At 40.0% G+C, this 22,935-nt stretch overlaps 1 protein-coding gene across 3 annotated transcripts in view; it reads left to right on the top strand.

The window, feature by feature from the left end:
• Positions 1 to 22,849, top strand: part of RNF182 (ring finger protein 182) — a 28,320-nt gene extending 5,471 nt beyond the window's left edge. The window contains exons 1-3 of one of the 3 annotated variants that reach the window (XR_008210034.1): positions 16,240 to 16,673; positions 17,660 to 17,783; positions 18,731 to 18,760. Coding sequence is in view for 2 of the 3 variants with exons in the window: in XM_052697840.1 (XP_052553800.1) it covers positions 18,928 to 19,665 (738 nt within the window). In the remaining variant the exon portion in view is untranslated. The other 2 variants (XM_052697840.1, XM_052697841.1) reach the window with 2 other exon arrangements.
• The last annotated feature ends 86 nt before the right edge of the window (positions 22,850 to 22,935 follow it).

The following is a 22,935-nucleotide window of genomic DNA, read 5'->3' on the forward strand; positions in this document are numbered from 1 at the left end:
TGTTTTGTAACTCACTAGGACTTGCTTTCAGTACATTACAGCTATTTTACTGTGTCCTCTAAATCAAAGAATGCTTTTGTACCTGATGCTATATTCCTTTAATCAAGTTTCTCTCATTGGCTCATAAGCTAAACAGATTGAGCTCTTTAACACCTCCACGGGAAGGAATTCTTTTCATCTCCTGAATAATTTTGAGCGATCTCACTGTTTCTGTCCAAATCATTCTGCGTCCTTTTAAGTGTGTGAACATCAGAACTGCACAAAATACCGTAGGGTGACCCTCACAGAAGTACGAATGGTACTGTATCTAGGGGAAAATAGCAATTTTTTCCCTCCTCGCTCATCCCACGTTGCTAAGTCCATGTTGCTAAGCTCTCATATCCAGTCGTTTGTCCTCTGTGATTTCTGTATGCTTGCGGATTATTTGATAATTCCAGACTTTGTATCTGGTTGTACTCGGGTGCAGCAGTGAGCAAAGTTATTATAAAGTTAGATGGAAACTCTCTGTGTTGCTCAATATTCCGATGTAACACTCTTTCCAGTTCCTTTCATGGCAGACACGAAGTTGTCCCATCCTTCCTGTGGGTGTCTAAGTCCTTGACATTTGTGCTGTTAATGGTGGTGTCTTGAACAGTATTTTTAAGTAAATGGAAAGGAAATAGGTCTGACTAGTAAGAACATATCTAAAAAGACATAAATAGCACCTTCCAGCTGCACAGCTTAAGTTCTTCATTGGCCATCAGACACTATTTCACACTTGAGAAGATAAGCAAAGGTGCCTGCTCACTTAAAGATCAGCTAATGATGAAAAATTTGATTTTTGGCCATCTCTGCCTTTTAAAAATGAGGAACAAACGTCAATCCAGTAAGACAAAAACTGCTCCCGTGGGTTTCTCTTAGCCTGAAATATTAACACCTTCATCATGAGCTACCATGTCTCCCAAAGGACAGAGAGAACAGAGAATATGAATCATCTGTTTTCATTATCAGTCATTCAGGCAACGTGGTGATGGATGGATAAACAGATAGAGGCCAGGTCTGTGAGCCAGCAGCTGGCAGGTAAGTCCTGGGAAGCTCACTAAAACGTGTCCTCAAGAATCTCTATCTAATACGCTATATTTTGCCAATACATTTCTATCCTAGAATACAGAGCACGTTCTTCAGACAGTAAGATCCTACTTAAGCATACGTAATTCCATCATTTCAGTGAAACTTGAGCACGTGCGTATTTGTACGTGTGCTCAAGAATCTGAAGAAGAATGTTTTCCTGGGTGAGGAGACAGGGAAGGAGCTCTTCCAAGACTTAGAAAAAATGAAACAAGGTGGGAAATTAAAGGCATAGAGGTGATGTAAAAGCAAAACAGTGATATTGGTTATCGATGGATCCCACAAAATTCCCAGATGAACAGGTTTGCAATGAATCTTTTTGTCATCTGTCTTTTAAAAATAAATGAAGCTCTTGTGTGACTGCTTTGCGTGTCTCTGCCACCCTGACAGGCAAGTTAAAGCATTTCAATAATGTGAAAGTATTCATAAAAAGAATTGTCAGCAGTGCAAGCCTGGAAATTTGTTCTTCAGCTTTAATAATGTTAATATGATTATGCTTGACTCACTGTGTGTGTATGTGAAATTCTGTAGGGCTCTTGAGAGGGCAGTGTAACCTGTCTGTAGTGCTAGTCTAAACATGTACATACCTTTATACATGCTACCCTCTTAAGAGAGCTTTAGTATTTTAAATTGTTCAAGTACACATACGTTTATATTTGTCAGATAGAGCAATGGTGTCAGTTGAGATCACAGACAGACTTGTTGAAGTTGCATATGTACAGTGCTATAAATTTCTGTACAAATGGCTCATCCCTGTCATCTGTTGTTTCTCTGCCTTTAGCAACAGGCAAACAACCTTATGCAATATGATCAGTGATGAGCAGCTTTGGACATGGTGCTGTGCAGAGCTTTGAAACAGAACAGTCTACCTGCTTACCGTAAAATAGTGCCTTGTAACAGGCAGTAATCCAATCATGCTGTGTATTTCCCACCTCCTCCTTCACTGCTTTGCTGAACCTGTCTTTCAGTGGTAGTTTCGCGTATTTAAGCTTATTTTTTATCACACCTCCTTTCATTTATGGTTATCCAAATACTAACCAAAACACTGACAAAAAGCAAAAAGACACCAAAGAATGCTAGGACAAATAGTAACTCCCCAGAAACAAAAAAGGATATAGTGATCATTCTGTGATTGCCTGTATTGTTAAGTAAGGTGAACATCACCCCATTGCTTGTGCCCCAGAGCTCTTTTGATTGCCTTTGAACAGTTTGCCCAGGGGACCTGGAGGATTAGAGCTGGGAGGAAAGCTTCAATGAACCATTGCTTTGATGTTTGTATATGCATAAAATTAAAAAAGGAATGTGTGTACAGCCCTTGCTGTGCAGAATTTAGTCTAAAACAGAACAAATAGGTCAAAAATTCCAGAGAATAACATTACATTGGGCATCACTGTTTGGTTGAAAATGATTTGAATGGTTTTCTCTATTTTGTGTTCTTGATGTTCTTGATGGTGTTTTTGTTTTGTTTGCTTGCTTGTTTGTGGTTGTTTGTTTTGTAGGAAAGATGGAAGAAATGGGTCTGTGAGGAAAGGGATTGCTGGACCTGTGCATGAATGAGAATGAATTGCCCTCCTGTGTCTATTAAAATATCTGGCTTTGGACTACACACTGCAATCTTTGTAACAAATTTAGTAGAAAATACACTGAAGGAGTGTGGAGCTCTCACATAATAGGCGAAGCCTGGAAGGCTGAAGGAAAAATTCAAAGTGAATCCACAGATTGCAAGATCATACTGTTCTGAGAGAAGAAACATGTCTTAGGAGAGCAATGTCATCAGCATTCATAGCACTGAGTGGTGGCACTGTTCCTGTAAAGCCTGCTCCAGAAATGACATCATTTGCCCACAGTGACATACAAGGCCACTGAGACAGGTCTGCAAATACCAAGCAGCTGCCCTGCACAAACCCAGTGGTGTCTCTTGCAAAAGAAAGGCTCCAGTCAGACATGTGAATGGTTATTCACCCATCTAGGGACTCCGTAGGGAACTGTGTTGGTAGGAAATGGGCGGGAACTTGGGGCCTGTTCAACTGAACTCTTTGGTTTCTGCACTGGCAGAGCTCGCTTCCTGCCTGCTGCCCCAGATTTCTGCAGAGCTGCCTGTTTTGGCCCAGCTTTTCTTTCACAGGGATGAGGAATAGTACCAGAGATGGTCTGTAGGGTGCTGGAAGTTTGAGGGGAAGGGAACTGCAGTGACATAGTGCTGCTCTGCAGTGCCAGGTGCCCTAGGAAGACTGGGTTGAAAGTTGTGACCGTTGCATTCCTGCGGCTGGTGTTTAGGCTCTGGGATATGACTGGCAGATTTGAGCCACTCAGGCCAGCATTAGAGTTTCTTTTAGTTAATCTTTCAGCCTAAAAGGGCAATTGCTGAGGGATAGAGCACAGAGGCATCTTTGATCCCCTGCCTAGACCGTGTGAGTTAGCTTAGTGGTGGCTGTCTCCTTGTGCAATCTTTATTGTTCACGTTTTTCATCACTCTGACAAGCCAGAAAGAGCAAACATCATAATTAACATGAGACATTGTGATAATGGCGTTGTGTTCCAGCTTTAAATTGTTTACACCAAGCTTCTCTTTTAAGTAATTCCCTGATAATTCAGTTAAAACTTTTCTTTCCTTCAGTCTTGAATCAGCATTTAAGTAGAGGCATCTGTTTAAATGTCCTCTGCCTGAAGTGTGCGTGTGGGGGGGGTGTCTGTGTTTGTGTGTGTGTTGAGCTTTCAGTCAGTGCTCCTTTAAAGCACGGGTTGTAGCGCACAGCTATGATTGAGTATTTTCCACAAAATGTCAGATCAAATCCTCTAGCTAAATATTATTGTGTGTGTATACTTCTTGAAGATGGAAGCACTTATTTGTCAAGGTAATGTTTAAAGAAATATATTGAGCTGCTTTTCTTTGGCATTTTCAAAAATGCTGTGTACTATACCACTTGAACAACAGTCATTAGCAACAGTGTTCTACCGGATGTGATTTTTCTTTAGGAGGGGATGGTGCTCATTTTTAATGAGAAAACTGCCATCTCAGCTTTTATCCTGAAGTTTTATATACCTCTGTTTTCCTCAATATACAATAATGTATTCAGAAGCATGGAAGTGTAGTTTGTGAGACAGCGTGTTCCCTCCATAACCCTTCCTGGGAAATGCACTGTATGTTAGACCTGCTTTTGGAATATCAGAATCATCACAGGCGCCACATATTACAAAGAAAATGCTCTGAAAATGTGAACATTCATGTAAGAAATACACTTATCTTCATTTGATAGTGCAGTTCATACATGATTCAAACAACAGTAATCAATGGTCAGTCCTGTTTGTATGCTTCTTCTAATATTCTCTCATAGTGCTGTGAACAAATAAAGCCAACAGATGAAGACAGGCATACGAAAATTTCATTGAGGTGCCTTTGCTAAAAGTGAGGATGCTCCCTTAATGACCAGACTCATCTTAGAGGTAGAAAGGAGACATCCCTACTCAGGGATGATGAGACTCCAAGCAGTGACCCAGCTGGCAACTCCATAGAGGCATGGGATAAAATGTCATCTGCTGAATGGACTCAGCGTGTGTTTGACAAATCTAATAGCAGTAGCCAATGGTTTCAAGCAGGTACACTTGGTTAGGGATTTGGAAGATGAAGGAGTAATAAAACAGCTTTATTTCTGCAGAGCAGTGCTGTGATCGGTACCAGCCGTAGGATCTCAATGCCTAACTTCTCGTATGCTCTGTTCACCATACTGTCTTGCAGCTTGCCTGGCTGTTAAGACTTTTCTCATCATCTTGTTTGCTTTGTGTGAGGAAGACCAGCCGTGTAGGTGTGAGTGGTTGCCTTGTATCTGCCCTGAGATCACTGAAAGAGCCAAGGGGGATAGGAGTTCTTCTCTGTGAGTCAGGCTTTGAAATGCGTCCAGCGGGGTTGTGGATGAGGATGTGGACTTTATCACCAGAGTCTTTCCAAATTAAAGTGGGCAGGTACACCTTCAGAACTGATTCCTGTAAAGAACTGCCCTGGGAACCTTGATTGTTATGAATGGAGTGTGGAAGTACTGGAGGAACAGCAGAAGCTGTGAGAATAGCTGTTGATGGCTCCCAGATTAGCAGGTCATCAGGATACACATCGAGTGGGTGCGGTTACCCACATCAAAGGGAGGTCAGTGGGTGAATCCTGATGAATGCGGAGATGTGTCTGCACGTGGTTGCAAGGAGTCAGAAGGAGGCCTGGATAGCTGGCATGCCTGCTTTGACATGTAATTGCAAGGATTGCATCTCCATTGCTGAAAGTTGGGCAGACTGTCTATAGTTACGAACGTCTTGGTGCTTGTGGATAAGTGGGCTGGAGTGAGGCAGATGAGCATTTTCCTGTTGTGTACCATCTCCCATGGAGCTCTGCTAAAATGTCCCTACACAGTGTTGCAATCCTGTTTTCTAGATTTTCCAGGAAGATAGGTTTTCCAAGGAGAGATGACCTCCAGAGCTTTATTCCAGCATAACTCGTTCTGTTATTTTGTGACTAAACTGCAGGAATTAGTGGAGTGTGTTGCATGGCCTTCACTGCACAAGAGGTAACATTAGTGTAGCTTTATGGCCCTTTTTAAAATTTCTTTTCTACTACCTGCATCCCCTGGTAACTCTTAAACGTTTTTGGTTTTCTTTTTTAAATATGGATTTGTGTCATCCAGATGTAAGAAAATTCCAGAAGCATTTTCAGAGCATAGCGTGTACATTTTCATATCCCCACAAGGGTTTGCTTTAACTACCTGTTAAATGTACAGGTTTCCCAGGGAAGCAGTCACAGCACAGGGCTTGCCAAAGTTCAAGGCAGTGCTCTCAGTCATGGTCTGATTGTTGGGTGGTTCTATGTGAAGCCAGGAGTTGGACTAGATGACCCTTATGGATCCAGACCAACTTGGGACATTCTATAATTCTATGATAATAATCGGAGACTTGAAAAAATTCTCTTTGGTGGGTCTTTTTGATCAGAGATCTGTAAACCTCTGAAGGTTAGGGAGCTGGGTCTGAAAAGTCATCTGTCATTGCCCATCACAAACAACAAAGATGACGTAGCATCTTCAACAAATACATATTAGTGCCCAGACTGAACTACCCCCAGTTTGCAGGCTTTATCTCATCGTGCTTTCTTGTTGTGAGGAGCTGACTATGAGGCCAGGGCTCCTGTTGATCTCTGCAGTAATGCTGCTGTCTGCAGAGTAAAGGCATAAAGGTTACCCTGAATCATGGGTGTTTCTGTCAGCACAGTTGCAGACCAGGTGTTGCGCTTGTTAGTTTGCATGTTGGCTGAGAAAATACAGTTTCACTACCAGCACTAAAAGACCTGCTGTGAAACCCATCATCCCCTCCTTGCCCTGTCTTTATCCTTAATAGAATTTCCTGAAGGGAAGCAAGCCGTTTGTCATGTTGGTCTGACAACTCAGGGAGTAGATGCTGTAAGTGCATCTCTCCCCTGCATCACTACTCCCTTTCCTCCTCTATCTCTCTTGGTTTGTTCTTTTTTATTTTTTATAGCTACCATTATGTGATTGATCTTGGTAGTGAGAGAATTTGGTTCACAACAAAGTATAAACAGCTTTCTCCTAAATTTTATTCTGGTTGCTTTTGTAATATGTCATTAGCTTTTTTTTTTTTTTTTTTTTTTTAAGAGATATTTCCTGTATTACCATGAGTGCTAAGTTTTATTCCTACATCCTTTCCTGCTCTTTCATTCTGTTGATGTTTAATGACATTCATTCTCATCAGCATGGCAGGCAACGGAAACCACATCATTTCTCCATTTGTTTTCACGTTCAGGTTAGTACCAAATTTTTCTATTACTTATTTCTATATAACACATTTACTTTTATATGTTTGTTTAACACAACATTTTCATCATCTCCCACCTCTGCTGCCTATAACTTCATATCTTCTTTCTTACAGTTCTTTAACTGGTGGCACAGAACCTATAACCTTCTCTTTACTAGCTGGCTTGGCACATTTGCTGCTTCCACATATCTAAACCAGTCTTTCTATCTTGTTTGGCCATCTTCCTACTAACCCCTGTCATTCTGCATCTTTAAAACTCCCCACAAATTCACCTTGTGCATCAACTCAAACTTTATTACGTTCAAGCCTCCTTTCTATGTGTGGGCTTCCTTCTCCTCAGTGTGTCAATTTAGAAACTTCTTGTGGTACATTTTCAATTACATTACCTCCCTCTGTCCACTCTATGCATAAAACTTTCAGATTCATCATGCCACTACTGTCTCCTTTCTCTGATTTAACATTCCCTTCTCTAAAGAGTCTGAGAATCTGAGATACTGATCTTGCAAACTGTTTTGTGCAGTGTTACACTAGCACCATGTCAGTAATTCAATGGAAATGAGTTTTCTTTTATGAGTTAAAACTTAACAAGGGGAAATGGCTGAGGACTGCTGTTGCTGTGAGTAGGATCTCTCAACAGTGTAATGTTCCAGTGTTCCTGTTACTGTAGTAGCCTCTAGCTAGAATACCAAATACATCTGAGACTGCAATGTTTCATTTGGACATGATACCATGTCTGCTGTGAGCATATCAAATACTTACATAATGTTTGATCAGTAAGTCCTTCAGACTTGATATCCTGCCAGTGGGCAGCCACAATTTGTGTATTCATAAACACCAGCACTGAGATCTTGTCTGCTCTTTTTTTTGCACACCCCAGTGTATTAAATGAGGTTTATCTAGGGAACAGTGGCCCGTGGTTTTTATGAATTACTAGATGACATCACAGTTCTTTACTGATGATGTTCCCTGCCGGGATTTAGATATGACAAACCACAGTTGATTACAAGATTTAATAATGCAACAATTTAAAAAAGATATATTTGCATGCAGAGAACTCTCAGAATACATGAGCCTCATTTAGAGCAAGAAAGCAGCTCTCTCCTCAGCAATCAATCTGTTAAGATGCGTATGTGGAAGATTTTTGTTGTTTAGAGATGGAACTGTGTTTGCATTCTCAACTAACATATGATCTAGAAACTTCTGTTTGAATTGGAAGGGACCCTTTAAAGCTCTTTTAGTTCCAGCTCCCCTGCAATAAGCAGGTACACCTACAGCTAGATCAGGCTGCTCGGAGCCCAGTCCACCCTTCCAGTGGAGAGCTCCTCTAGAGGTAACCTTGTCAAAGGAAAGTTAGTCCTGTGAAGCTCTGACTACAACAGATTGGTTATTTGTCTTGATCTGATCTATAAAGCTGTGCTCATTGCTGTGTGATGTGTGACTGACTTCTTACAGCAGACTTTTGGTCTGGTGAATCCACTCAGCATAACGTTCCCTCTCTGAGCAACTGCTTTTCCTTCAGTCCTCTTTAGTGTTTTCATCCATCTGTATAACAGCATTCTGAGAAGAAATAGGTGCCTATTTGGAGAAAAAAAACACCATGATAGTTAAAATTTCTCAAACCTCCAACTGCAAGCCTTGTTGCTTCAAATTTTCAAGACATTAATTATCGTGACAAAGCTTTAGAAGGCCTTTGAATAAAGGAACACACCCCGACACAATGTGAGCAGCAGCATTTGTATAAAGTTTTGAGAAATTGCAGATGAAAGTTTCTGTTTTCTGTGGTTATGGATCCTGTGAGTTGCCCAGTTCAGACTGAGACATGTCCAAGTTTGGACGTTTGGAGAATGGAAAGTAAAACTGTTTTTTTAGGACGTTGCCTCTTACTTTTCAAAACACTTCAGTCTTCAGTCCCTTAATGTCCAGGGGAGTAGTGATGCAGGGAAGAGGTGCACTTACAGCATCTACTCCCTGAGTTGTCAGACCAACATGACAAACGGCTTGCTTCCCTTCAGGAAATTCTATTAAGGATAAAGACAGGGCAAGGAGGGGATGATGGGTTTCACAGCAGGTCTTTTAGTGCTGGTAGTGAAACTGTATTTTCTCAGCCAACATGCAAACTAACAAGCACAACACCTGGTCTGCAACTGTGCTGACAGAAACACCCATGATTCAGGGTAACCTTTATGCCTTTACTCTGCAGACAGCAGCATTACTGCAGAGATCAACAGGAGCCCCAGCCTCATAGTCAGCTCCTCACAACAAGAAAGCATGAGATAAAGCCTGCAAACTGGGGGTAGTTCAGTCTGGGCACTAATATGTATTTGTTGAAGATGCTACGTCATCTTTGTTGTTTGTGATGGGCAATGACAGATGACTTTTCAGACCCAGCTCCCTAACCTTCAGAGGTTTACAGATTTCTTAATCTCCCAGTGATTGTAGATAAGCAAGATACACAGGCATTTGCATATTAACATCTGCCAGTGACCTGGGTAATGGTACCTATGTTAACGCACCAAGTTAACTTGGTTTGTCCAGAATTGTGTTGTTACACCTCGGTTGCTTCTGGTACCAGATCTGGCTCAGTTATGTCAACGCTGTGCTGCTTTTTGAAGTGTTGGTGTACATGCTGCTGCAAAATACATCCACCAGGGTTAATGAGAAGCATCTTTGAGAGTATGCTTTCTGAGTGTACGCTTTGTTTCTGCTCTCCAGAAACAAAGAACAAATAGGAGCTCAGAAGTTCTTTTGGAGTAATCATTTGACTCTGGGGAAGAGACTAGAAGTGGATTTCACTCAATTTCACTGTGCTTTGTCAAGAAGCCTAGGTGAAAGAAAAAGGTATTTTAACTTACTGCAGATTGTGGTCCGTGTTTGCAGAGATTTGAGAAAGTCATAGGGTCCCAGTGAGTGTTGTACAGCTTCCTACAGTGATTATTAGTGCAGAGCTTGCAACCTTAGTGAACCATGGTCTAGAGGTAAAACCAACAGCAGTATGCTATGTTGGTGCTTTGAATATGAAGCTTTCCATAGAAAAAATAATAGCATAAATAAAAAACAATGCTTCTTACCTTCTAAATAGACACTATACTTTGTTATTGTTTTGTTTTTTTTAAAATAAATATTCAGTTCTTTGCAAGAATGTCTAGTTCTTTCCTGTAATGTCTAGTAAATAAGATCACTTACTAATTCATCTTTCTGTTATCCTTTCTTGGAAAATAGACTTCTGTAATGGAGCATCTGGAAGCCTCTTGTTCACTGGGTTATGTAAAAAAAAGGAACAGAAGAGCTTCATTATTACAATTGCTTTAGCAAAAGATTGTAATTTAAGACAACTGGTGCTTTAAGATGCTCTTGGTACTGTTTCTGTTCTACCAAAATTTCTTGCCATCTACTGAGAAATGTTTTTCATATCCTGCTTTATTCCGTAAGCTTCAGCCAAGCTGCTCATTTGTGCTGTAGTACTACATAAACCAACATCCTTGGGAACGCTGACTAAAAAGTTGCTTTGGTGATGCAGATGAGATGATGGGATTTTTATTATGTTAAGTGAAATCCAGAGTTTGTCTCCTATTTTCTAGTTTTACCTTAAACTAAAAATCCCATTCATCGTGTCCAGTTAAGAAAATACCAAGATCTGGTCTTAGTCATTAATTTACCCTAAACCAGGTTAAGAGCCAAATGCAGCGACTGTGGACTTTCTTATTTTTGCTTTTTAAACCTTTAGAACTCCTTTTATTTCCTTTCTATTTGGTTTAGTAGACAGGGTATCTTTCTGAATATGTCTTGATTACTTCCAAAATTTCTGAAGCAATATTTTTCATTCCTGGATTTTGTATTTGAACAGTGCTTAATGGGCACTGTTGAAACATTTTGATTAAATGACAGCTGAACTTTTCATCTGTTATGGTTACGAATGATACCTAAGTGTTGTAATTCTGCTCAAAGCAAAGGTAACTTCATATCTGCCACTGAGCTAGCCAGCTCAACTGCTGGTAACCATGGTGCCTTCAGAAATATGCAGAGGGTATCATGTATTTGATGGAGGGATGGTTGGACTAAGTGATCTCGTAGGTCCTTTCCAACCTCGTGATTCTATTACTCTGTGATTCTGTATTTCAGCTTATGCTCAGCAAATTCCTTCATACTTTCAGATCAGTGTAGGATGGGCTGATGTATGGGTAGTAAGTAGGGCCATTTTTAATTTTTCCCATTTGAAAATACTTGATCCAAAGTCTTAGTTCTGGAGAAGGCTACTTCTGCATAGCTAACGCTCAAGGAGACATCGAGACTACGAATGGGAGGATTCTTCTTGAGAAAGCAGTTATGCCAAACTTGTTCCTTACAGAGTTCAGTCTGTGTTTTATTACAGCATGTGGAGTTGCAGCCCATGAGGACTCTGCTTTTTGCTTGTAATATTCTATCCTGTCACACCAAAACTCTTCCACTGATGGTGTAGGACAGGTTTAAAAAAAAAAAAAAAAAAAAAAGATAAAAAATATTTAACTGCTAAATAACATGTTAAAAGCAGAGCAATGCACATAAATCTCCCTGAAGTTTAAATCTTGTATGGCATGAATCTGAGCTAAGCAAATCTTGGCAGCAGAATACTCCACAGTGATCCTGAAACTGGTCATGTTGCACTTATGGATCTCTGTTGGTCTCAGATCATCCATAGTAATTACAAAGATGTTTTCAGACTAATTCTTAAAGCTGCCTTTCTTTAGGAGGAATTTTCTTATTAGCAAAAAAGTGAAAGACGTGCCTATCATTTGATACAAATTAATTCAACTTTTTTAATACATGGATTTATTTTTCTCATGTAAATCCAACAGCAATATAAACAATAACAACATCAAACAATCACCAAAACCTGCTAACAGTAAATTTTCTTCTGCAGTTTCTTAGGACCATGGGGATCATAGATTGTAATTTGCTTACTGTGAGTATAAAAGTCTAACAGCATTTTTCCTCTTTATTGTTTGAGGGAATTTTCATTACTAAAGAGAAATATTTCTTAAAACTAGATGGAAAAAAGGCTGGTTGGTGCAGGTTAATAATATGAAGTGTTTGAAAAAGCAGTGCAGATTAAAAGGAATCTAGTACGCTTAAAATACTGCTTTCCTTGTACAGACCAAATGGCCCCTTTCCTGCTGATATTTTGTAAGAGGGTTTTACATATTGTAGTCAAAGTCATTAATAGACACATCATCCAGTTGGGTTCATTCCATTCGTGTAAATGTAGATGAAGACGTACAACTTAGCTTTACCATGCGTCCATCAGATCTACTAATATGCTATTTTTCATAAATAGCATATTACTTTTTTTGTGTAGTTGGTCTCAAAAATATCTTAATAAGATTTTAAAACAGCCTTTTTCTTAGTTGTATCACTGTGATTCAAGTCATATTGTGGAGCTGTTGGAGAGGGTCCATAGTAGAGCCATAAAGATGATGAGAGGGCTGGAGCACCTCCCCTGCAAAGACAGGATGAGGGAGCTGGGCTTGTTCAGCATGGAGAAAAGAAGGCTGCTCAGAGACTTCATTGCAGCCTTTCAGCATTCAAAAGAGGATTATAAAAAGGAGGGGGATCAACTTTTTACAAGGGTAGACAGTGATAGGACAAGGAGGCATTGTTTTAAGCTCAAGGAGGGAAGATTGAATGTCAGTGGGAAGTTCTTCACAGAGAGAGTGGTGAGATGCTGGAACAGGCTGCCCAGAGAGGCTGTAGATGCTCTGTCTCTGGAGATGTTCAAGACCAGGTTGGATGGGACCCTGGTCTAGTACCAGATCTGGAGATTGGTGGCCTTGCCTGTGGCAGGGGAGTTGGAACGTGATGATTCTTGGGGTCTGTTCCAACCCAAGCCATTCTATGATTGTATCTATAATAACATCAAGTGAAAAGGGAGTACGTGCCAACTGTTGCTGTATTAAGTTAAATACTAAAATTACACTTCAGTATATGCAAGTTAAAATATTGTTTCCCGAGACTTCTCCCTTTTCTTTTCAACACAGTGGGACTCTGCAGCGTCAGCTAGATTAGATTTTGATTGCCAGCTTTTCAAAAAGGCTATGCTGGTGGAAAACCAAGCCTGGGGAAGTTGTTGAGAGGTGGAAATCTCCACTGGTATGGGTTATTTTGACGTGTGTTTCTCCAACATTCTGTGATTGATTGTGACTGTGGTTGTTTTAACTGTTTCTTACTGTTTTCCTTTCATCACAGTATAGTGCTCAATTTCTGAGCAGTAACTGAAGCAGAAGAATATATTACCAATTATATGCAACTGATCTGTAAACTTCTGTCTGTGTCGTCCTGTATCATCAGTCCCACACCATTTTCATTTTCTCTTGGTAATAACCCATCTAGGTAAAATACACAGCATTGTAAAATGCTTATTTATAGTCATCCTCAGAAATGGCTGAAGCAGAATGAACCTGGATAAACACACCTCCGTGCTGAACAGGTTGTTCTCAATAGCAACAGGAAAAGAAGGAAATACAGCTTTATTCCGCTCTGCAGTTACTTTCAGCTCCATGAGGACAAAGCCAACAACACTTTCTATTTAAAACTCATTTTGAAGATTAATTTGAACTTTCGGGGTGTGTTAAAATGCTTTCGCTTTGTGAAGAGGAATTTCTCACAGAATGATGTAATCAAGAGCAATTTTCTGAGATTTTTTCTCACCTGGTCCCTCTCAAATTACACACCATAGAAAATACGTCTAAAGAAAAATAGTTCTATCATATTTTGAGGATCTGTTGTTTTGTGCATCTCACTTAGCATCCTCTGGGACAACAGTAATTTTTTGTTTAAAAAAGGAGAAAAAATGTCTTTTGCATGTATCTGACATTCAGCTGTATCTTAGCAAGCAAAACAGGGAGCTAAACTTTCAGAAAGTCTGAAACCTAATACAAAATTATACTGGCTTTTAATAGTGCCTAATTTAAAGATAAATTAGAGACATGTCTGTCAATCACAGAATTAAACATTCATGCTTATAATAAGAAATACTGGCAAGCTTCTTATTTGTTCATCATTTTGTACCTTTTCCAGTTGTATTCTAGAATCAGTGTCCTACAGTCTTTTCAATTCTCAGAGGAGCTCCTAAGGAACACAAAAGCCAAGGCAAAGAAACAGTACTTCACCTTGTTTGAGAAGGCTGCTCCAAATGCCTCCTGCTACCAAATGAGAGAATGTCCAACACTTCTGTAAATTAATGATTTTAAGGTCAGGAGTCCTGTCATGAAATATATTCTTACTGGAGTAGTTGGTTTCTTGGTTTCAGAGTCATAAAGGAAAAAACCACTGGCAGTAAGAAAACAGTACAAGAAGAAATGCTGGAGCAGCCTAAGCCAGCAGGTTGGGAGCCAGTTAAAAGGAAGTTGCTCTGTTCAACAAGTGTGTTTCAGGAGTTAAACTTGTTACCATTTTAGATACAGTTCTTTCTGCTTATTGATATAGTGTAATTAGCAGCCTGTTTAATTAAGACAGCTATTAAAAGAGCAGATCCTTTGTCCTTTATTAGTTTTATTCTTGAAACAACCATAAAGCAACCCGCAGCTGTATGTCACGTTAAGTCATTCGATGTATTGCTGTATAAATTGCTTGTGAATTATATATGAGAAAAAAATCATTCTCAAGAAATATTAGAAGAGGTCTTGTGTCTACAAGCCTAACTAATGAAACATTTTTTTTCCTACATCATATCCAGTTTTAAGATTCATATTATTGCCATAGTAGTCTCTAGCTAGACTGAAAGTCATTCAGGATAATGTGGTTTCAGGAGGGCATTCACTGTTTATTCACAGCATTTTCCACTACTATCTGGCACATAATGCAAGTTATTAGAAGAACAAAAAAGTATTGTGTCTTACATTGTTAAGAGGAAATTGGGTCTGGTGACATAGAGTGTGCACATGAAAAGGATGTAGAAAGTGCCCTAGGAGCAAATATCACTGTTGAGTAAAGGAAACTCTGTTAGCTGCAAATCTCTCTTACTTATCAGAAGTGGGGGGCAGAGGGGGTAGAGGAAGGAAAACAAAACTTAACTGTTGATTTTATTATTATCAGTATTATTTAAGATGACGCGTATGTGTCAGAGATCCATGAACTCTCTGATGCCATGAATTGTTTTCTTTTTAGTATTTTTGTGTTATTATAATATGGTAGTGGATTGAGAGAGCTTGGGCAAGGATTGTGAATGTTATAACAATAACTTCTCATTAAAAAAAAAAAAAAATATATATATATATATAGTATTAGTTACTTGTGAAGCTGCCAGTAATGCAGAGCTAGCTGTTGTGGATGTTGTGTATTCTATTCACAGCATTCAAGGGGAGATCCTTTAGAAATTAGCTCATTACTTATCCCTTCAAAAACTGTGTTTTTATGAAAAGGCATTTTATACAGATGACCATAAACCAAGCATGGCTCAATATGCCACATTCTGTAGCTCTTTGCAATGTTACACATCCACGAGAGTTGACAGGGAGATGCTCATTGTTAAAAGCCATCCAGTGTTAGCAGAAATGTGGCACGAAGCAGGTTGAATGCGTGATAGCTGGTGGCACTTTGAACGCACTCTATTCAAATGTCAGATTAGTATAATAAAGCGATTTGATGGGTTTTTGGGTTGAGGTTTGTTTTGTTTTGCATTGTGCTTAGCACAGGCTCTACAAATCTAGTGCAGTGGTCATTTCCTGCTGAGTCAGAATGCAGCAAAGCTGTTGGAATGTGAATGCAGTGCAGTGGTCATGGGAAATGGTTGTTTTCTGGTCTATGCTGAAGAAGTGGCTGCAGTTTGGGAAAGCTAGAATGACCACAAAGAACTTCTAAGAGAAGTTGGAAGGAAAGTATTTTGATATGTTTTTAAAACCCTACTTTCAAAGCACGTTTTTTTTCCCTAGCTACTTTGCTGTATTTTTTTTTCCTGAGTGAATTGCTAACATTTGTGAATATGTGGATGCTAGATGAGATAATGCTTCAGAGCATTTTAGCATGTAACATTGGAAGAGGCTTCAAATCACCAACAGATCTGTTAAGATATCTCTGCATTACCTAACAGAAGTTATTTCAATAAATGGGATTTACCCAATATATTTCTCTAACCAGAAATCTTAGCATGTGAATATTTCCATCCAAACCAGAGGAGTTGGACTCCTTTTTCTCTTTCAACAGAATTGGCTGTAAGGTCTCCTGGCTGAATTGCTGCTCTACTGATTTTGTTTCTCTCCCTTCCACCAGTTGTTTCCTGTGTGGAGGAGAATAGGCATTTCCTGTGCTCCCTACAAGTGAATCTTTGCAAGAACTTCTTTTTCTTGGAAAGTAAGTTTCTCTGCATTAATTTCTCTCTCTGTACTTTTCTCTTTTTCCTTCTCCTATTCCATAAATGCACTTGGGTTGCATTTAGAAGAAACTCTTTGAAAGCCTTTGAAAATATCATGCTGGGTAGGTCACTGGGTGATGATATCTTAAATAAGTTAATTACTGACCTCCTGTATTCATGTGCCAGTATTTCACATACAACCCAAAATTCCACTCACTGAACAAGCGTTAGAGATAAGTAATAAATGTTGGCTTCATAATCTGGACGAGGATCAGCTTTCATTGGAGAAGAGAAGGAAAAGTTTCCCATCTACTTTGCCCTGCATACTGAGCTCTGACGTTGAGCTCTCAGTCTACATCCAATTGTTTCTGGAGCCTTGGAAGCACGCTTTGCCTGTGGAGTGTTTGATAAACAGAGCTTCTCATACAGACCACATGAGGTGAGTTATGGATACCAAACACAAAATCCTGGAATAATTTGGATTGGAAGCCATCTCAGAGGCTTAATCCCCTCACTGAAAGAAGGGTCAAGTTCCAAGAGAGAGCAGCCTGTAGAGGGTTGTATCCAGTCATGCCTCCCTATCTGCAAGGCTGAAGACTTCATTCTCACCTCCCTCAGTAATTGGTGTATCAAGTATGAGTTTTCTAATTACTATTATTTGACCTAATATACCTAATTGGAATTCCTCATTGAAATCAAGTTTTATTTAAAAATTTGAATTTTCCATTAGAAACTACATTTTTTGTTTTCAAAGGAAAGAATTTCTAACTGTAAAGCAGAAGTGAGCACTAATCACACCAGAACACATAAGGAGAAATAGGAGAAATGCAGCATCTGAACTTAGCCAAAGAAAAAAGATACCAAGCAATAACGTTTGAAAACATTAATATATTTTGAAGAGGCCATGAGAAGAACATGCTGAAAGTAGCTCTATCTTGCACGGTGCAAGCAGTAAAAGAAGCATAGTAAATATATAGTTTGTAGAACAGCTCATGAATTAAACTGCAAAGAGGATCGAGCATGGTGGGTATGTTCTGGAAATGAAGTTAATGTTCCCAGTTTACTATCTGGGACTTGCAATGGAATTGTTAGTTCTTTTATTAAAGCTGAATTTGGCTACCTAAAAACGCTAGAATCAGGAGACTTTCAGTTTGAAAACTGATTCAGGCTGAAGTGATACGTGTATGGATGTAATTGGTTGAGAAGTGGGTTGTTTTTTGTGAAAACAAGGAATATTCACTAGAAAAATAAACATTAAAATCTGAAGAGTTTTCTAGTTGGTGGTTTTCAGAGGACATTTATAGTTTTCTATGGGAAGCAGGCAAATGTTCCGGAAGTTTTTTGGTTGATCAGAAATCTACTTTTAAATCATGGGATGATACGTGGCAGTCTGAGTTGTGAGGCACTTTCTCCCCATTCTCCAAGCTACTTCCAATGATTTACCAGCTGTTCTGGCTATCTGAGAAGGTCTCCGTTGACTGGAGGATGGCAAATGTGACACTCATCTACAGGAAGCACAGGAAGGGGGACTTGTGGAATGGCAGGTCAAGTTAGTCTGACATCGATGCCAGGGAAAGTCATGGAGCAGGCCATCACGAGCACATCGCACAGCACATACAGGATAACCAAGTGACCAGTCAAGTCAGCATGGCTTCAGGAAAGGCAGATCCTACTTAATTAACCTGATTTCCTATGTGACCCACATAGGGTTGAAGCTGAAGAACCCGCTTTTCCACAAGCTCTGATCAGCACTGTGCTCAGCAGCTATATGAAGGAACAGGAAAATGAGTAATTCCACAGGCACAATTAAGAAATCCTGATATTTTCCAAATTTGTTGCATGTCCCCACTTGCCATTTTTCAGTAACCCCACTCCTCTTCAGTGTCCCCTCCTCCCTCCTCTTCGTTTCCTAAGAGTACCACCACCTTCCTCCTGTAATGCTCTCTCTGGTTGAACATCAGGCAGCACGTGGCTTGTTCAGAGCAGATCTGGCTGCCTGCTGATTGACCATTGCCCTGCAGCAAGAGTGATAGTTATTATAAATCTCTCTCCCCCTCCTCTGTCCCAACAGCCAGTCTTCACACTTTTTTTAGAAACTCAATTATCTTCACTACTGCTGCACCTCTTTCAATTTGTTTGAAATTGGAAAGCAGGTTCAGAAGTTACCAAGAAAGACAGAAGGACCACAGGTTAGGTCTCATTGCCTTAGGAAACTAAGCTTTAAACAAGGATTCACAGGTTAATCAGTCAGTCACTGCTTAGCTTGCATCTTCTACTGAGAATTTCATAGGTGGGGGGGAATTGCAGTGACTCACAAAGTAGTTTTATCAGCATAACTGTTGTAGAGGTCTCATATGCCACATGAAAAAAGAAAATACTATGGAGGCATATTTGCAAAGGAAGCTAAGGCTGTAAAAAGTCGGACTTCCTTGTTTCACCTGCAACAGCTTTTCCCCTTCTTTGTTTTCCACTGAAATTCCACATTATCTTTTTCAGATGGGCACCTGGCTTGGAGGAGATGCAGTAGCTCAAAATGGATGACTTCTACTGATGCTTCTTGACAATTTCATCTCCTCTTTTCCTGTTTGAGATGGCTGATACGATCATCAGGAAAAATTTCTAAACTAAGCCTGAGTGACGACGTCTCTTTCCCCTAACTCCTCTTTTCACAAATCTGCAAACCATCAGACAAAATGAGCAGTCCACTACAAGAGGAGTCTGCAGAGCCCCAGAGCTCAGATGAGCTTGAGTGCAAGATCTGCTACAATCGCTACAACCTGCGACAGAGAAAACCAAAAGTGCTGGAGTGTTGTCACCGAGTATGTGCCAAATGCCTCTGCAAGATCATAGACTTTGGCGATTCTCCTCAAGGAGTCATAGTTTGCCCATTTTGCAGGTTTGAAACATGCCTGCCAGACGATGAGGTTAGTAGTCTTCCCGATGACAATAACATCCTTCTGAATTTAGCTTGTGGGGGAAAGGGAAAGAAGTGCCTACCAGACAACCCAACGGAACTGCTGCTGACTCCCAAAAGGTTGGCGTCTCTGGTTAGCCCTTCTCACACCTCTTCGAATTGCTTGGTTATAACAATCATGGAAGTACAAAGAGAGAGTCCCCAGACTCTGAACTCGACACCCGTGGTGGAATTTTACAGGCCTACGAGTTTTGACTCTGTTGCAACTGTGTCCCACAACTGGACAGTGTGGAACTGCACATCTTTGCTCTTCCAGACCTCAATTCGGGTGCTAGTTTGGTTGCTGGGGTTGCTGTACTTCAGTTCCTTGCCTTTAGGGATTTACTTACTGGTATCTAAGAAAGTCACCCTTGGGGTTGTCTTCGTAAGCCTTGTTCCCTCGAGCCTTGTTATTCTCATGGTTTATGGCTTTTGCCAGTGTGTTTGCCATGAATTTCTAGACTGTGTGTCTTCTTGACAACAAATGCAGTGAAATAAGGTACACTGCCACATGTGTAGCATAGTTGATTTAGCCCGTCTTTATATTCTTATTTATTTTTATCATTGACCATCCCACTGAGTGAAAGCAGTGACCCATGTTATGCAGTTCTTTTTACAATTTGATTATTTATTGTTTTCTCTTTATTTTCCTTTTAGCTAAGTAATGACATAAAATTTCCATGTTTTAAAGGGCTGGGTTGTAGAAAGGGGTAATGGAAAATTGCCAAACTTGGTGTCTGCTGCTGCTGTTCAAATAAGTAGCCCCTTGCTTTTTGTTGGCTAGATCGTGCAATATGAGGGTGCAGGATCTGCCTTAGGAGAAGTTAGTATAACAGGCACCTTCCAGTTCAATGTGTAGCATCTCTTAATGCAGAGAATCTCGTGCTCTGGGATATCTGTTATTTCTGGTAGCAAATGAAATCATTTAGTTAATAAGAATAAGACAAGTTAACGTTTGCTCTTTCCAGTTCTTGTTACAGCAAAAATATTTGTGGGGTGCCCAGTGGTCACAGATTTTTGGTGTTCTACAGCATGATGAACCTTTTCCTCATGCTAACAACACATCTCCAAAACACTTTCCCCATGCACTTTGCTTGTCCAATAGTTGCAGCTTCATCTCGTGCAATGGATTACTTCCATTAGCCACGTTTGTTCTCATCTAGGTGCGCTAAATAAGTATGTGTAACTCTTAGCTTCCTTTGAGAGTTCAGAGATCTGCAAACTACTCTGGTTGTGTCCCATAATGTTTACCTTCACTCCAAGCATTTCCACCACCACACCGCATTTCCAACCTTTTAGTTCCTGCAACAAAAGCACGCCTACATTTAGGCAGCTACACTGGAAAATCTTGCCTATGTGACTTTAGCTGTAATCATAGATCTTTTTGCCTGATCGTGAGGACGTGGACTTTCACTGCCTAACACACGTTTCAGAAAAATTCTGGAATGATTAATATGTGAGGGGAGGGTTCTGCTTTTTTGGGTGGTTTTTTGCTTTTTTGTTTGTTTGTTTGTTTTCCGATTCCACAGGATAAGCACTGTGATAAGTTACTATTACTCTGGGAAGGATTCTGTTTTGTGCATAGTCCTTCAAAATATTTAACACTCTGAACTCCCTCTGTCACCGTTGTGAGTTGATGGCACCCCAGCTGTGGCAATTAGTGCAACTTGACTGTTGAATTCAGAGGAATTAGTGGCGATTTACTATTCCATAAATACAATCAGGCCCTACGAGGTTTGCTTCTACGCTGTGTGGTTGAGGCTAAATTTTCAACTACTGGAAGAGCACAAAAATAGGAAATGTTTAATATTTGTGTTTATGACCAAGTCTGGTCCACGCCGCAGCTGCAGCCTGGTTTTCCTGTGCACAGCAGAGTGAAAAATGAGAAGCAGCAGATGATCAGTGGAAGCACAGCTTTCGGATCAGGCACGAAATGGAGCGACCTCAAGGCGCAGTAAGGGGAAGATGGGTTGGTTGCAGGAAGGCTGACTAGATGGCCTAACAATATGTTCTTAACAAAATGACTTTGGTAAGAGTAGAAGACGTTGAGGGGGAAAAGGAGAGCTTAAGTGGTGGCTGTGTCTATCAAGAGGGTCTGAAGTCAAATCAGTCCAATTTTTGTAGCTGGCACAGATAACACCTATGGTTTCATTGCTATTTGAAATCGTAGGAGAAATGTGAAATGTGAAGGTCTCGCTTTTCTTGACACTCAAGTTTATAATAGTGCATATATGTGTGTGTATGTATATATGGACACATATGTAAGAAGAAAACCTATAGCAAAATTATAGTTTTCAAGTGTGTGGAGTTGCAGAGCTTTGTATTGAATGATTAAAGGAAATGTTTCCAACTTCTCTGTCATCACTGGATAACGATTAGAACTAAAACATTTTCAGAATTCCTAGAAATGACTATTCCTAAGTAATTGTTTTGATGTTTGTGGTAAAGCATATAGAGTTAGAAGAGCTGTGTTCCCCAATCCCCGTATACTGCAAGGTTTGACTCATCTATGAATTCATAAATTTTCAATCTCCAACAATAATCATGTCAAAAAAGCAAGAAAGATAGAAATCTATGTGGTTTAATGGTACTTCATAACTTTGGGAGAAGATGTATTTGTGTGTTAGGGATTTATGTGATTTAGGGTATGTTCAATTTGTCTGAATATGATATCTTTAATAAAGGGCTGGCTAATACAGGATGTAGGTTTTGCAAATGTGTGATATATCTGTGTTCCTTCTGCACAACATGCCTGCAGTGCTACTGTTGTCTCTTCCATTTTATTATTTCCCAGTTCATTATGATCATTTTAGCTCCAGCATCAGGTATTTTGTACTCTGTTTTACAACAGAGCCTCATCTTGGCAGGATTGCAAGGTACCAGTTACATATCACAGCACAAACAAATACACTTGTTGTGTTACACTTCACTATTTTTTAAGAGTGCCACACAGTTAAATTCACACTGTTATTTTAGACTCTGCAATACTGATCCACTCAAAAATACGAGTGCAGAAAAACACTGATTGTATAGCTGCTAGGCTGCTTACCCAGAGCACATCATTACAGCTTTGTTCTCATAAAATTCCTGTATGACTTAAAATGTGGCAACTGAGGATTGCCAGGGGTTCTGAATCTCAGTTTTTGTAGAAGAAACAGGAGAAGATATTTACTGTGTGACTGAGGCTGGAAGAATTTCAGGTAGTATTCTGCCATTATTTTTATTCTTCACAACCTTTAAGATTGAGAACTGAAAACTCATGGCTCTCACATCCTCTGCAGTGGAATAATTCTGCTGGCCTGTGTAAATGGGTCTGGAATCAAGTCCTGCACACCCTCCTGCCAGTTTTTCCCTCCCTTTCTATGGCTTCTTTCTTTATCTCCTGTGGTCATAAAATACTACATTCATACCAAGAGAATTCTATGGGTAAGATTTTGTTCCTGCTTTGCCCAAACGTGTGAGTCAACAAGGTACAAAGTGTTATAAATTCATTACCACAGGATTATTGTACCCCAAATGATGGTTTTTGTTTTTTAATTCCTGCTTATCTTGTGAGTACAGAGCGTATCCTCATCAGTGCTGCTAGTTTGCAGTACAACGTGGGGCTGTTCCCTGAGGGCTGAATCATGCAGTAGCTTGGGACACGATGTTGGAAGGATGCTGAGCTGGACCTTCCTCTGAGCAGGATCTCATGCAGAATGGAGCATTTCTGCAAGCATGGCCCGAGCCCAGAGCCCATGGGTTACAC

This window comes from Tympanuchus pallidicinctus, unplaced genomic scaffold, assembly GCF_026119805.1.
Source record: "Tympanuchus pallidicinctus isolate F22 unplaced genomic scaffold, pur_lepc_1.0 scaffold31, whole genome shotgun sequence".
NCBI classification, from domain to species: domain Eukaryota; kingdom Metazoa; phylum Chordata; class Aves; order Galliformes; family Phasianidae; genus Tympanuchus; species Tympanuchus pallidicinctus.